The 15,677-nt window shown below is 34.3% G+C and overlaps 1 protein-coding gene across 4 annotated transcripts in view; it reads right to left on the reverse strand.

The window, feature by feature from the left end:
- The window catches only part of fmnl3 (formin-like 3), a 95,222-nt gene that overhangs the window by 33,939 nt on the left and 45,606 nt on the right, over positions 1–15,677 (reverse strand). For 3 of the 4 annotated variants that reach the window (XM_056449756.1, XM_056449755.1, XM_056449754.1), the window contains exons 5-11: positions 13,002–13,085; positions 12,559–12,693; positions 9,561–9,669; positions 9,255–9,331; positions 6,576–6,669; positions 2,299–2,373; positions 2,109–2,219 (exon numbers count right to left, since the gene is read on the reverse strand). In XM_056449756.1, coding sequence (XP_056305731.1) covers positions 2,109–2,219; positions 2,299–2,373; positions 6,576–6,669; positions 9,255–9,331; positions 9,561–9,669; positions 12,559–12,693; positions 13,002–13,085 — 685 coding nt within the window. The remainder of the gene's footprint in view (positions 1–2,108; positions 2,220–2,298; positions 2,374–6,575; positions 6,670–9,254; positions 9,332–9,560; positions 9,670–12,558; positions 12,694–13,001; positions 13,086–15,677) is intronic. The other variant, XM_056449757.1, reaches the window with a different exon arrangement.

Below are 15,677 nucleotides of genomic sequence, written 5' to 3' on the forward strand. Positions count from 1 at the left end.
TATATTATAAAATAATATAATATAAAATAATATAATATAAAATAATATAATATAATATAATATAATATAATATAATATAATATAATATAATATAATATAATATAATATAATATAATATAATATAATATAATATAATAATATAATATAATATAATATAATATAATATAATATAATATAATATAATATAATATAATATAATATAATATAATTTAATATAATACTAATATAATAGGGGATGTTTTGATAAAGTATGTTTATTGACAATATACATTATGTAGAATGTGAGAATACAAAGAATATCATTTTTTAACAATTATCAAAAGACAAATAATAATAACAATAAATAATAATAATAATAATAATAATAATACATTTTTTAAATGCTACCCCCCCCCCATCCAAACAAGGTATAATTGTCACAAATTTTGTCAAAACATTTCTCATTTTGATGTTGCGTGAAGTTGAAATGGATAATGGTAACAATAGATAAAAACAATAATGTCCACAAATGATGCACAAATAAATTACATTTACATATATGATAAAACATTAAATTAAAACTAAAACATTAAATAAGAGAAAGTAAAAACAAAAAACAAACAAAAAAAACACTAGCAAAACTAACAATAATTATACGAAATAATCAATTATTAAAGTCTAACAGAGGTAATGTGTCAAGAAAAGGTCCCCAAATATAATCAATGTCGGTGGGCTTTTGTCTGACAGAATAAAATATTTTCTCAGGAGTACTATAAGATACAAGCTCATTGATCCAGTGTTTTTTTTCTGAGGGGAGTTCTCAGATTTCCATTTTTGCAGTATACATTTTTAGCTGCAGTGCTTGCAAGCAAAATAAAATAGCTGCTGTGGTAGGTCAACTGAAGTGAACTGCTATCGCCTAGTCTCCAAATTTTAGGATCTGGATCGATTTGATTATTTGATATTTCAGAGGATGTTGCAATGACAAACTTCCAGAATGTCTCCAAAACTGGAAAGCTCCAGAGCATATGAAGAAGTGTCCCAGTATATATCTTACACCTTTGACATATGGCAGAGGTCTTGGCACTAAGTTTGTTTAGTCTATAGGGGGTGTAATATGTTCTATGCAAAATATTAAATAAAATTTGTCTGTGTTTAGTAGATACCAATACATTTTGTGAAGCTTCTAAAAGAGTACTCCAATCACTATCAGTGTAAGAAAACTCCAAGTCTGATTCCCATTTTTGCTTTAATAAGAATCTTAGGTAAGCAGGGAGATTGTTATTTAGAATATTGTATATGGAGGAAGTATTGAGCAATCTGTCTTCCAGTAGAGATTTGTCAGGTGTGTTAGGGAATGACTCCACTGATTGACTTCTAATCCAATGTCTTATTTGTAAGTGTTTAAAAAATAGTGCCTAGGTAAATCAAACAATTGCACAATTCACATAACTGGGGGAAGCTAGCAAATGTGCCATTTACATAAAGATCGCCAATTGTTTTAATTCCTTTCTTAATCCAGTTTTGTAAATATGTGTCTGGGTATGTTAGGGTTTTGGTCAGGAGGAGTATTTACAAGTAAGAATATTTTTAAACCCAATAGTTTATGTGATTCCTGCCGTGTATCAAAGGTATCCAGGTGAATGGGTTTTTTTTTTTTGTAATCATAGAAAGCTTTTTCCTAGTGCCCATAAAGTGAATAACTGATAATGCATGGGGTAGTTTTCATTTTATTCTGCTCTATTGAAACCCATCTCACATCACTGTTCTTTGGGTGCAGCCAGATCCACAATGAGCGAAACTGTGATGCTAAATAATAAAATCTAAAATTTGGGAGATTTAGCCCTCCTTTAGCATATGGTGCCTGGAGCGTGATTACACTTACTCTTGGGGTTTTCTTATGCCATAAAAATGTAGATCTTTAAAAAAATACTTAGGAATTTTAAAAGGGACACTATGAAATAAGTAAATGAATTTAGGGAGTATGTTCATCTTTATTGTATTAATTCTATAATTTAAATTTTATTGTAATTAATTCTTAATGTTAAATGTTAAATGAACAATTGAAACCTTATTATAAAGTGGGACCAACAAAAAGTCTGCTTGTCTTAAGTATTTTGACTGAATACCTCCAGGAAGTCATCAAGTCCCAGCTTTGTGAACTCGTACTGTAGATGCACACGGAAGTTCATGTCCTCCACTGAATGAACCACAATGTTGATAAACTGCATGCAAGCCACCTGACATACAAACACACAATTAAATACATCAAAAAAACAAACAGGTACAAAAAATACTACAGAACTTTCATGCACACACCATGAAGTCAATGTTCCCATCTTCACTACGGAAATACTCCATCAGCTTTTCAAAGCGGTGCTTCTCCTTACACACCTGCAAGCAGAATTACTTTGTTAATCACAGGAAAACAGTGACCCCTGAGTGTAGTATATGTATGAAGTTAAAATTAACAACAATTGCCAACAATTTATTTAAAAAACAACATCTCATGTTTTGGATAACTTGGGGAATGCACTATTTGCATCCACATAAAGACATTTTTCATAACTTTAAGCATGACTGGTAGATGCATAGCAGCACACACATGTGGTTAATTAAAAATCTAAATGGTTGCCAATTATTTTCATTATTGTTTGTCCCAGCCTAGTTAAAATATGAAGTGTGATAATTACACTGCTTACAAACATACTTTAAAAAATACAATGATTAAACAGAGAAATCCAGTCATTATTTATAAAAAACATAATTAATGGACAAGAAAAACATATAGATGAGTATGCTATTGCTGTATTATTTTATAATATTTTCTGTTGGTGTTTTTTTACGCGTATTGACATTTTTTTTAGTTAATATATGTATAATTATTATTATTCATTCATTCATTTTTCAACTTAGTCCCTTTATTAATCAAGGGTTGCCACAGCGGAATGAACTGTCAATTTATCCAGCATATGTTTTACACAACGGTTGCCCTTCCAGCTGCAACCCATCACTGGGAAACACCAATACACTCTCATTTACACACATACACTACGGACAATTTAACTTACCCATTATTATTATTATTATTATTATTATTATTATTATTATTATTATTATTATTATTATTATTATTATTATTATTATTATTATTATTATTATTGTATGTTTTGTTGAATTTAGAAAAGTTGTAAAAATTATTTAAAAATTATTATTTTTTTATTATATATAATATATACCATCACAGACTATATATACAGATAGATACAGAAACAACAGAGTATGAGGTTATTGGGTTCAGTGAAGTTGAGCCTGATGGAGAATTCACATCGCAGTCCATTCCAGAAGAAAGTCAGACTTAGGGAAAAAGAAAAGAAATGAAATAATAAAGGCATTACGTTATGGGAAATGTATAAAATACTTTTAGCAAAAGTTATTTTTGAAAATTCTTTGATGAGAGTTCCCAATGCTCTGCTGAATGAAATAGGGAACGTTTAATTCATTAGTTTAAATTCAAAGTGAGCCCACAGCCGCAGAGTCTTTGAAGACTAGTCCTCCCAGTCTTCAAGCAGGATTTTATTTCAGTCTCTCTCACAGCATTGTTGTGACTGCTCTGTTCATTAGCTCTCCGAGTTTCCCAGGACAGAGTTAGACAGTTACGGAGTAATTGGGCCGTTTCCGGTATTTACATAAATGACTAGGCAAACAAAACGGAGTAAACGGTTGAGCCTGTGGACAATTTACTCCCCCAAAACCTTGATCCTTATCAGAGACATGGGTTTAATGAAACAACTGGCTTAAGATGTGGTGTTTTCCCACAAATGCAACTGGGAGAAGAGAGAATGGCTAGCTAATTGGCTTTATAGAGTGCCATTCAGTAATGTTAGCACCCTCTGTACAAATGAGCAGTTGATTTAATGATTACATTTTTTATCTTTTGTTCAAAATATTAAAGGGTTACTTCACCCGAGAAATGAAATTTCTTTAATTAATTAATCCCCAGAGATATTTGTTCATCTTCAAAACACAAATTAAGATAGTTTAGATGAGCTCTGACCATCCAAGGTTCCAAAAAAGGAACCACAAACATTGTCAAAACATTCCATGAGACTTTAGAGGATCAACTGTAATCATAAGAAGCTCCAAGAAAGCATTTGTATGCTGATTTTTTATTTTTTATTTTGTTCGCCTATGTCTTATGCATTAGATCAGGGTGTGTGTTTACTATGGCAAATACAACACTTGCATGTTACACTGCTGACTCTAATGCCATCAGGTTGTATTGCCCATAGTAAACGTGCACACTGACCTGATATGGGAGAGAAGATACTGTATAGGCAAACAAATTCCAATATACAGTTTTGCGCTGTACAAAAGTGTTCTTGGAGCTTCATATGATTACAGTAGAACCACGGATGACAGATGGAATCATTTGACAATGTTTGTGGCTCATTTTTTGGAACTTTGGAATGTCTGAGATTTCATCTAAAATATCTTCATTTGTGTTCTGAAGATGAACAAATAAACACAAAAACTCTCTCGTTGAGAATAAACAACTGCAAACACCGCACATGCACTAAAATGTTGTTGTAACGTTAGGTCAAATATGGCCAACACACAATGTCATTTCTATTTAAATTATGCCTTTTGAACAAGCAGTTGGCTTTTTCCATATTTGACCCAACCTTGGGTTAGGACAATCCTATAATTTTTTATAGTGCAGTTTTATCAAAAACAAATATCTATGGTAAATATATGTGTGCCACAATAATTCACAGCCCTATGAATTAACATGGGCACAATATTTTTGAAGTATAGTCTTATTGATATTTTACTTTTGAAGTACACCAGGAGAACAGGTTGTTGAAAATGTTGTCGAGCTTCAAAAAATAGAAAGTGGCTATGAAAAACAGAAAAAAAACCCACTGAAAACGCCCATTTCCACCATCAGAAAGATAATTAAGAAACTACAATCAACTGTAAGTGTTATGAATCAGAACATTAAATCAATCCATTTTGTAAGGACGATGGCAAAATTTTTTTAAAGCTGCAGAGGATTAGTTGGGTCTTGAGGTCAGAAACTCTCAATAGCTCCAATCTGACATCTACATTACTGCTAATTGTTTAAAGAGGTGGCCCACTACGATATCATATTTTAAACTTTAGTTAATGTGTAATGTAGCTGTGTGAACATAAACAACATCTCTGAATGTAATACGCTCAAAGTTCAATGCAAAGGGAGACACTGGCAGTTTGCTTAGCAAAGCCTACAGCGAATGAAGTTTTGGGACTACAAAAAAAAAAACATCCGGGCTTGTGAGATCACAAGGGCTTCCAGTTACACGCATTCACCATGCGCATACACCCTGCGCAGCAAAAGGGCGTGGCCAGAGGCACAGTAATGTTATAGCAGCGAAAACTAAAATGTCATCCAAACGCTGATATTTCCACAGAGCTTGTTCTGTCTCTGTATTTGGGCTTCCAGAGGACAAGACACAAAGAGAGAAGTGATTACACTTTAATTTTAATTATGTTCCAGAGAATTATAAAAAATATATAGCTAGCATTTGACAAAGGACAGCCTCCAGATTCTCTCCCAGTTCAGTGCTGGATTCGTTTAAAAACTACTCCAACCATAATATACGAAGCTGTGGACTGTGATCCACAACCTGTAAGTATTTTTATTTGTTAAAGCGGTTTCTAGCATTAACGGTATGTTGTAGCAAGGACATAAACAAAGAAGAAATGCTGTTTGGCACCATTAACAATTTAGCTACAAATTCATATTTATCAGTCAAACCGCGGTAAACATCCACAATCTTTAGCAGTGCGTGCAGTGTCTCTCTACGTGTACGCTTTCAGTGTCTCTCTATGCAGTTGCTTTCCGTGTGTTTTACATCTCAAATAACGAACTCACAAAAGATTTTGTGAACGTTTCATATTCCTTACACATGCATATCCTGAATATATGTGAAAGGCACTTGTCAGATTTTATTTTAGAGAGCAGGCGTGAGGTTCATCTGTGTCCTCTTTATTTTTCTGTCTGATTCAGGCAGCTAACTCTGCTAACAGCTGCTCTGATTCACTGTTTACAAAAGCATGTGCTTGTAGGGGTGTAACGTGGTGATGTGGAGCTGATCCGCGAATCACAGCACATTATGTTATCTGACCAATCAGAGCCTCTTGAGGGGAGGCCTTTCAGAGGAACTAGGAAATATGACAGTCGTTTTCATGATAGCTGAGTAACTGTATATAATCAAGTAAGATATATAAAAAATAACATGATTTTCTACAAGTGAAGCATGAGCATACATTGCTTTGCATCTTATAAACACAACCAAGCCTTAAAAATACACAATGTGGACCACCCCTTCAAAGATTTCAAGAAAAAATCCTCGACTCTCTTCCCAAAATAAACACAAGTTGCCTTCAGAGGTTTGACTAAAAGATAAATGATGATGTATTTTTCCCAGTTTCTTTGCTCGTATTTACCAAGGGTGTCAATATTAATGAAGGCCACTGTATCTACATCAACTCTGAATTAACATCCATGTTTTTTGTGCCACACTTGCAGCTGTAAATATCCCAGAATGTACCTCTTTGAAGTTATCAAATGCTGAGAGGATGATTTCATGGCCTCCTCGCACCAAACACACCGCAGCCAGCAGCTCCAGGACCAGCGCCTTTGTTCTGTAACAGGAACAAAAGCTTCAGTGAGCATCCAAACGGGCAGAGTAGGACTCACACAATAAGACGGCTAACATTACCAACTTGACAGGTCATTACCCACCCACACCTGCTTAGATCTATCCTTCAGGGAGAACTGCAGCTTTGTGTCCATTGTTGCACAATTTTTAAAAAAAATCAGAAACACGATAGCGCACTTTTATCTTGAGCTTCTCATAGGGGTCATATCTGATGCTGACTATATGAGCACATGTAGGTGGGGTGATTTTTGTTGTTGTTTATGGTGTTTTGGAATGACATAATCTAAGAAAGGTTTTCCCGGTGCAGTTTAAAGCTGTGATTAAGTGATACGTTGGAGCACTGATTCACTGAGGAATGACGTGGGGGTTTCCATGCTTTGGTGAGAATTAAAATAAGCTCTGACTACAAATGCAGCTAGTCAGACTGACACTAATCTGCTCTAAAGAGTTCATTCTTACTAAACAAAAGTATAACTCTAATCCTCAACCCCACAGCACAATCAAAACTATAGGCTACTGAAGCTATTGGATTACAGCAGCTCATTAGGGAGTTGCCTACACCAAAGAAAAAAGTCAAATGTATTTTTTTCTTTTGCAAGTCTTTACACTGAGGTTTTTAAGTAAATATCATGCATGGGGTTACTAAAATATGTCAAATTAAGATTGTTTTGTTGAGTGAAGTTTGCTTTGCTTTCTTCATTCAAAGTGCATTTGCTCTCTTTGACTTTGATATAGGGAGCTTTCTCTTTACAACATGTTTGAGGTTTGAAACACACATGTCTTACATTCATCGTTCTGTTACAAACTCATTAAGATTTTTAAGACACTTTAAATGAAGGGGTGTTCGTTTATAATCATGACACGTCATGAAAATGAAGATTTTATGCATTTGACAACTGTCATTAAGTGTCATTAGCTCAGTTATGTCATTTTAAATGTAAAGGTGACATCGTTCAAGATGTCTTTACATTAACTTGACAAATGCAAATACATTTGACATGACAACTTGACATTACCAATGCGACATAATGTGTCATAAACATGATTTTCATGAGGCCATTATTATTAATTTGCACCTTAAGGACATTATTTTGTTATTTTGAAAACCAAAACAAGTTGTTAGAAGCCACTGTGAACTTTCTTATACTTTCTGGAAAATTTTACTTTAACAAACAGGTTCCTTAAAAATAATTCAATTCTTATAGACCTCTTATGTGAAATAGAACATTTAATTAAATCACTTAGATTAATTGATATAAGAAATGTGCTTCTTTCTTAAGTAAATATGATGAGATCTTTCATGCTACTTGAATTTTTTTCTCTTTTTATTGCATTATTATTTCTTTAATTATTATTTATTAATATATCTTTTTTTTTTGGTTTTGCTCTTTATCCTGTGTATCTAATGTGAGTATTGTGTAAAAGAACTGTTCTCTATAACTGTATTCTAAGTTGTATTATACAGTTTCTTGAAATTAATTAAAAAAAAAAAATATATATATATATATATATATATATATATATATATATATATATATATATATATATATATATATATATATATATATATATATATATATATATATATATTAACCTCAACTAAAGTGGAACAAATGTAATTTGTCATTAAAATGTATTGAAATGTCATAAAACATTGATGATGCTGTTATAGAATTACTTGACAGAGTATTAACGCTTACTGTATACAATGATGTTGCAATATTTTTAATGACAAATTTAGTTTGTTTCACTGAAAAAAAAGGTGACCAGAAAAATATCTATGACACAATTACACACAATTGTACCTTAAAATAAAGTGTGACCCAATCATGTTTAAGATGTCACCAAGTTTTTGTAATCTCACAAAGTTGTCACAACAAAGGGAAGTTGTGGTGAATTTGTAAATGTCAAGTTGCCATAGCAAAGATATCTCAAACAATGTCATCATTGCATTTAAAATAGCTGAGCCATTGACACTAAACGACAGTTGTCATAATGCATAAAATCTCCTTTATATTCAGGAGATGTGTAATGTGATGTTTGTAAATGTGTCTCGACAGTCTTATGAACACACCTTTAAGTAAATTGTTACCAAACTAAGATTTGATCAAATCAGGATAGGGGTTTCAGTCCCAAGTTTGCTCACCCAAAACCCATATGCCACAAAATGTTTAAGAGATTTTAAAACATTAAAAAATAAGTCTTCTGAAGAAACACCAACATGTTATAAGTTGAACAACTTTAATTTAATTAGGCTATTAAACAGCTTTATTTCATGGATAAGTCATTTTTTTGTCTTGAAGATGAACACATTTCTTTTGGCTTTGAAACAGAATACATTTTTGCAGTCCACTACATTGCTTTTCCATCGGTTTCTATACAAACATGTGCTTGACAGATATATTTGACAACTGCACATAAATATGATTAGATTCTGTAGCACTTTGTGCATAATATTATCATCTAAAAGTAGTGGTAAATATGTTACAAGACTACATATTTGCATCCTGTTGCCATAAATCTTGCCATATGGTCTTAAAACCATATTTATAAATTCGTAGTTCTTACCTTGGGTTCTTATTGTTCAAACTCAGGGCGATCTCATTGACCGCATGTGCGTGAGACATGACAAGGTTGAAGCCATACTAGGATGACAAGAGGAAAAACAAAACAATGTGGTTTTAAGTATAATTTACCACATGTGCAATGATGATTCAATAAGGGATTTGTGCTGTAAACAGGAACCTTTTCACAGAGTGATGTTTTAATTATCATATCAATACTGAAAGAAGAGTTAATTTGCTTGTTTTCTATGAGCAATCAAGTCAGACGTCTCTGAGGTTTTTGTAACCATCAGGTCTGTGCATCCGGTACCTGATAGTTCATGATGGCTCTGAGGCACATGATGCACACATGCACGTCGTCCTTCTGACTAACCAATCTGGAGTTCTTGATGGTTTTGCTGTTGGAAGTTGAGCCATAGCTGAAACAGAAAGACAAAGTCAGCAGTTCACCAGAGTTGTGTTTGATTTGAAAGAACACTCACGCTCAAGCCATCACTCACACACAGATGTACTTTCATTCGCGTGTGTTATCAACTCTCAGGAAATGTGGCTTTGTCTCAGTGGGCAAAATAAAGCACGCATGCGACTCCTTGTTTCAGTGTAAAGCACTAACTTTCCTGTCATTGCATGAACAGACATTTACTTTATAACAATAACAACTGGAACAATAGTTGATACTTTCAACAATTAGGGTCAAACTGCTTGTAGAGACACAATATATATTTTATGTGGAGACTAGTACAATTATTGGATAAACTATTATCTAACATAAAAATAAATATATAGGATGAGTGGTTAGTTTAAAACATGTTCCTATTAAAGTGCAGATTTTGACATGTACTTTTTAGTGGTCCTGATATATTTTTGTTTTCCTTGAGGAAAACATGCTTAAATATTTGTTATTTTGTCCTTTTTTTTGAGTTACGGTTAGATATCAGTTACAAAATTGTATTTCAACAACTATTTTTATTTTGTATGCAACTATTTAATTAGTCAAAATCAGGATCAAACAAATATGGATTTGTTTTGGCCCAAATATTGGCTTGTACTTAGTAATTTAACTAAAAAGAGCCTAGATTATATACCTTCTAAAATATTGGGCTGTTTTAAAAGAACGTTGGGTCAAATTAAGCTGGGTTTGTCCATATTTGACTCAACAGTAGGATTAAACAATCCAGCATTTTTAGAGCGTATGTAATATAAACTCATTATTGAGTACAAGCCAATATTTGGCCCAATACAGCTTCCTCCTGCAAGTAAATTTAGGTCATATCCTGTTTTCTTGATCACTGTTCAAGTAGGTTTTTATTTTACGGTTTTAATATTATATTTATATTTTTTGCTAATTTGTAAGATTAAATGTTTATTACTCTTCCAAGTGCTACTGTATTAACAAACAGTGTTGATATTGTGACTTTACATATGGTCAGACACTAAATAACATGATAATACATAATTATAACTATATAATAATACTACATTTTACTAAAATCAAGTTCAAAATGTGTTTGTGTTTGTGTTTTCATCAGCTTATGTTATTATAACATTTATTGTAGATATATGCATGTTTTTTTTTGTTTATATCATTTGGCCAAAATCAACACATTATAAAAGTATAAAAGTGCCATGCACACACACATTACTTGGTATGTAATAAAGTATGTGTAGTGTTTCTTGTTATGAAGTTATGAGGTTTACTTTTTAACTTTTTAATAATTAATATTGGTCAATTACTTGCCAAGAAACTTACTTAAAGGGCCATGAAACCCCCCTCTTTCGGTTCAAGAATTTTTTCCAAAACTGTTTCGAAATGGGTGTGGAGCACGGCGGGCAGAGGGAGGAGTGGGTGTGGCCGGCAGAGCAGGGAAAAAAGAGGGGAGCGAACAACTGTTGTCAGTTGGCTCACAAAATGAGACAAAACCATGAGGAGATGCATGATTTTATAGTTCACAAAGTTAAAATGCAAAGAAATAAACAGTCAGTAATTTGATGTCCTGCTACGTATGTTATTCATAATTTCATCTACACATAAGCACAATTTGTTATATCATCATAAAGATAATTGTGTTTATATAAACACTATAAATGAGGAACCCTTCTCTCCTCCTCAATCCCCGGATCTGAATGCAGACACAGTGGATAGCAGGGTAACAGGTCTCATGCCTTGTCTATTCCAAGCATTAACCCTGCCGGTAATCTGGAGATTTTTTTTAAAAATCACAGATATAGGCACGGATATAGGCGATGTGTCTGAATGGTAATGAACTTAACTGATAAAAGACAAAGCCCGCTTTTCTCCAATTCTCGTACAGCTCTCCCAACAAAAATGCTAACCAACAGCTTTGCTGTTTCGGCCCTGACAGAATTGAGGGAAAAAACATGTAACAAACCCTGGCCGTGGATCATGGAAACAAACACATATCGGACGCGGTCAAGTCATTGGGTCTCACAGCTTGGCAGGTCTGCCTTGCCTTCGGAAAGCACGTGCTCTCATGAATAATTAAGAAGCAGGGTCTTCTCATAGGATAAGAAAACGCAGCTATGAATAATAATGAGAAACCGACATGTCATCACTAGCACATCCACTAGCAGATTCGCGCTACGTCACCGATTTTGATCCCGACCCAAAAATTATTTTAAACTCAGAAGATAAAATTAGCTGACTAAAGCTCAAAATTATCCAGGTTTATCCACAATTAAAGCTGACAGGTGCTAACGTTGTCTTAACTGGTGCTCAACACACACAAATCTGTTAAAATTTAAAAACTCGAGGGAGTCTAGAACCTTTAAAGGGATAGTTCACCCAAAAATGAAAATTACTCTCCATTTACTCATCCTTAAATAGTTCTGAACCTTTATAAGTTTCTTTGTTCTGTTGAACAAAAAAGAAGATATTCTGAAAAAAACTGACAGGTACAGGTTCCAGCATTCTTCAGACAATCTTCTTTTGTGTTCAACAGAAGAAAGAAACTTGAAACAACTGAAGGGTGACTAAATTATGACAGAATTGTCATTTTTGGGTGAACCATCTCTTTAAAGAGTTACAATTAGCTATGGGGGAAAAATACAGATCTATTTGTATTAAAAATTAAATCTCAATGAAAAATTATTATTTAATGCTCGTTTTATACCTCTTCCTTGGAAAGTGCCTGTTCTTGAAATTTCCAAGCAATGCATTGCATATTTCTATTCAGTCACATGTGATTAGCCTGAACAAAACCAAAGCAAGTTTTGACACAAGCAAACATAATTTGAAAGCGATGCTGAGCGCAGCAAGCACAAGCAGGCCAGACACACACAGTACATACCGGAGGACGGACTGCCGCGCAGAGCGAACCAGCGTATTGCAGCCATTCTGGTGCAGATCCTCAATGGACCTGCTCCAGGACTTCACCTTGTCCAGCGAAAAGTCCTCACCATTCTCCAGCCCTTCAAAATCCAGCCTGAGCCACGAACACAGGGGTCCGCATATGAGGGAAGCAGGGGCAAGGGTGGGGAGGGTTAGCAACAGGTCCAGGGTTACGCAGACAGCAGCACTAGACTGTCCAAGCACATTTCAGCAAGGCATAACAAAGCACAAACCAAAATGCAGCAGGCCTACATTGAGGCATTCAGCACATTATTAATTAATAATTAAACAATACTGGATCCATCACAGCCCGTATTGTTTATTATAAAGTGTCCTACAGATGGTGCAGGGGTTGGTGTGTTGTGGATGACTGCGACTGAATGTTTTTAGGGTGTTACTCACATGACGGCACACTGGGCGAATGACAGATACTCCACCAGGATGTCCAGACCTCTGTTCTCATCATTGAGGAACTCTCGAACCCACCTGCCACATTAAAGAGACAGAGGTCAACATCCCACTGAAAACAAACACACCCTATATTCACTACTCTTAACTGATCAAAAGTTAGAATAATAACATCTATAATATTACAAATGATTGTATTTCATATAAATGATGTCTATTCACAGAAGAATCTCAAATTAGAAAATATGAAGTTTTGTTTTCAACATTGATAATGATTTAAAAATACTTCAAAATCAGCATATTATTAGAATGATTGTTGAATAATCATGAGCTTGAAGGATGGGGCAATAGATGCTGACATTTTTTATTTGCACACACGTCTGAGCTCCAGCAGTCACGGATGCTTTGAGCACAAAACCCCAGAGAGCAGTGCACGTCAGTTTATCAAGGATGTCCCGCTGGTTCACGTCTCACTATAGTTGTTAAAGGTGATATTTAAATAATCTTGTCTCAACCCAAGGACTCTTCTGTCTTTTGAATCTTTCAGGTAATGTGTCACAGCATCAGTACACTGCTTCAATCTTTCGCTTTCATGTTTGTACTTTTAGCGAAAACCTCAGATACTGTTGGTTGATTCCTTTTGGTTGTGCACCTTTTTTACCAACCAAGTTTGTCAACGCCATTATAACGACACAGATCACTCTGCCTATTCATGCCAGAGTCCCGCAGAAAAAGTGATTGACAGGTGGTAATTTGTGTGTAACTTACCTTTATTTTTTATGATTTGGTTATGGGTAAAACAAAGACTATGCGGGTCAAGTAGTTGAAACGCTAAGCTACAAATAATTAATTTGTTATGAATTAATTAATTATTTATAAATAATTAATTCACCGCCGCCTACAACAAAGATGCCATTGTGATGTTTTACATTAGACATCGTACAATGCCAAATTGGTCGACATCGCCCAACCCTAGATACGAGATGCTATGTGTTTTCTAATGTTTTACAAAAAATAAAGAAATGTAAAAGAAATCATAATACTATTCCATTAAAATGGTATTCGACAAAAAATGCTAAATAGTTTTTGTTAAATCCATATATCAATATATAAATATAAATATTACATTTTTGTATGTACAAATGTAAATCAAATGTTAATGTTTTTATAGGGGTTTGATAACATTTTCCATACTATTTGCGACATATCCGCTTGTTAAGTGTGACGTCATGTGAAGCTGTTTCCGAGTCGAAGCACCATATCAAACTGTATGAGGAGGCTCATCAAATGGTAATAATAAACGTTTACAATACAATGCATTACTTTCGAAAATCGCGATTGCAATATATATGTCCATGTCTAATATCCGATGGCCAGAAAGAGATACATTTTTTATAAATTGTTAAAATATTGGTGTCGGTGAAGTCCAGAGACTGTTGTGTACACGATGATTTTATATATAAAATTCACTTTAATGTGTGATAAGACTAAAAAGTGGTCATAAACAAATATTTTCTCAACTCAGATGAGTAGTGACTTGGACCCGGAAATAGTATTTCATACGTCACGACTTAACAGGCGAATTAACTTCATAAAACCATATTAAATGTTCTTGTTTTTTTATAAGATGGAACAAAACAGTCCATCACAACTAATAGCACAGTTTAGTTTATAACAACATTTTCCTAATCCAACCAAATGCTGATGAATAAAAATCCAATCCTGTCTCCTTTATGTTGGAATACCTTGTTGCATTAAATACATCAAGGTTGCTTCATGTTGACTTTAAAATCCTTTAAAAGCCTTTTTTAACCTTGAGGCCTCTCTGTCTTGGCAGGCCTGAGATGGAAAGTCCAGAATAGAGGCTAGTTTTAGATTTCCTTCATTTAGCTCCAGATTTCTTAGGGGGGAACTCAAAGCGAAAGGAATTCCCAGCACACAGAGTACAGGAACATGGAGATCAGAGCTGGAGAGAAGAGGTTAAATCTCTGACAGAGCGAGTGTTTAGACGACCTCCCCTGTGCAAACATGCACTCAAGTATTCTTCTTCTCTGCACCTTCTTTTTCATTTTCTTTCTCTTTCATAAAACACAATTGGTGGGCCTCTGAAGGAGCTATTTATATTTTTTTGATTAATTCTTTATTAAAGTTTTGTCTATTTTTTGTGGCTCCTGCAGGTCAAAAAGCAACCCAGACTGATTCCGATTATGTACCCCTATATTCGTTTTTGGAGAGCGCATAATATGTTCCAGGAGCTACGTTTTTTTTTTGTTACTGCTAACAAACTGCTACGCAGTTTTTGTTTTCGCAAATCCACCAGAGGCAGCTGTGTATGCTTTTTAAGATCTCAAATTCCTTTCGTGAGTGCCATTTGTGCCTTCTGTTCTCGTGTAAATCCACCAGAAACCGCTGTCGACTGACTCACTGACTGACTGACTAACCGACCGATTCTTCCCCCCTCCCCCTTCACTAAACCCAACCAACAGTATTTTAAAAAGCACAAATTGACCCACCCACCCCCTTCCCTAAACCCAAAAGAAATTCAGAAAAAAAGCCCTGGCCTGATTTTTACCACATTTTCAGATTTTACCACATTCTCACCCTGCTATTTACTTGTTTATTTTATTTTTTGGCTTCTTTTTTTGTCTTTTCTGCTTTCTGGAACCGTTC

The sequence above is a fragment of the Danio aesculapii genome, chromosome 23 (assembly GCF_903798145.1).
Source record: "Danio aesculapii chromosome 23, fDanAes4.1, whole genome shotgun sequence".
Taxonomy (NCBI): Eukaryota; Metazoa; Chordata; class Actinopteri; order Cypriniformes; family Danionidae; genus Danio; species Danio aesculapii.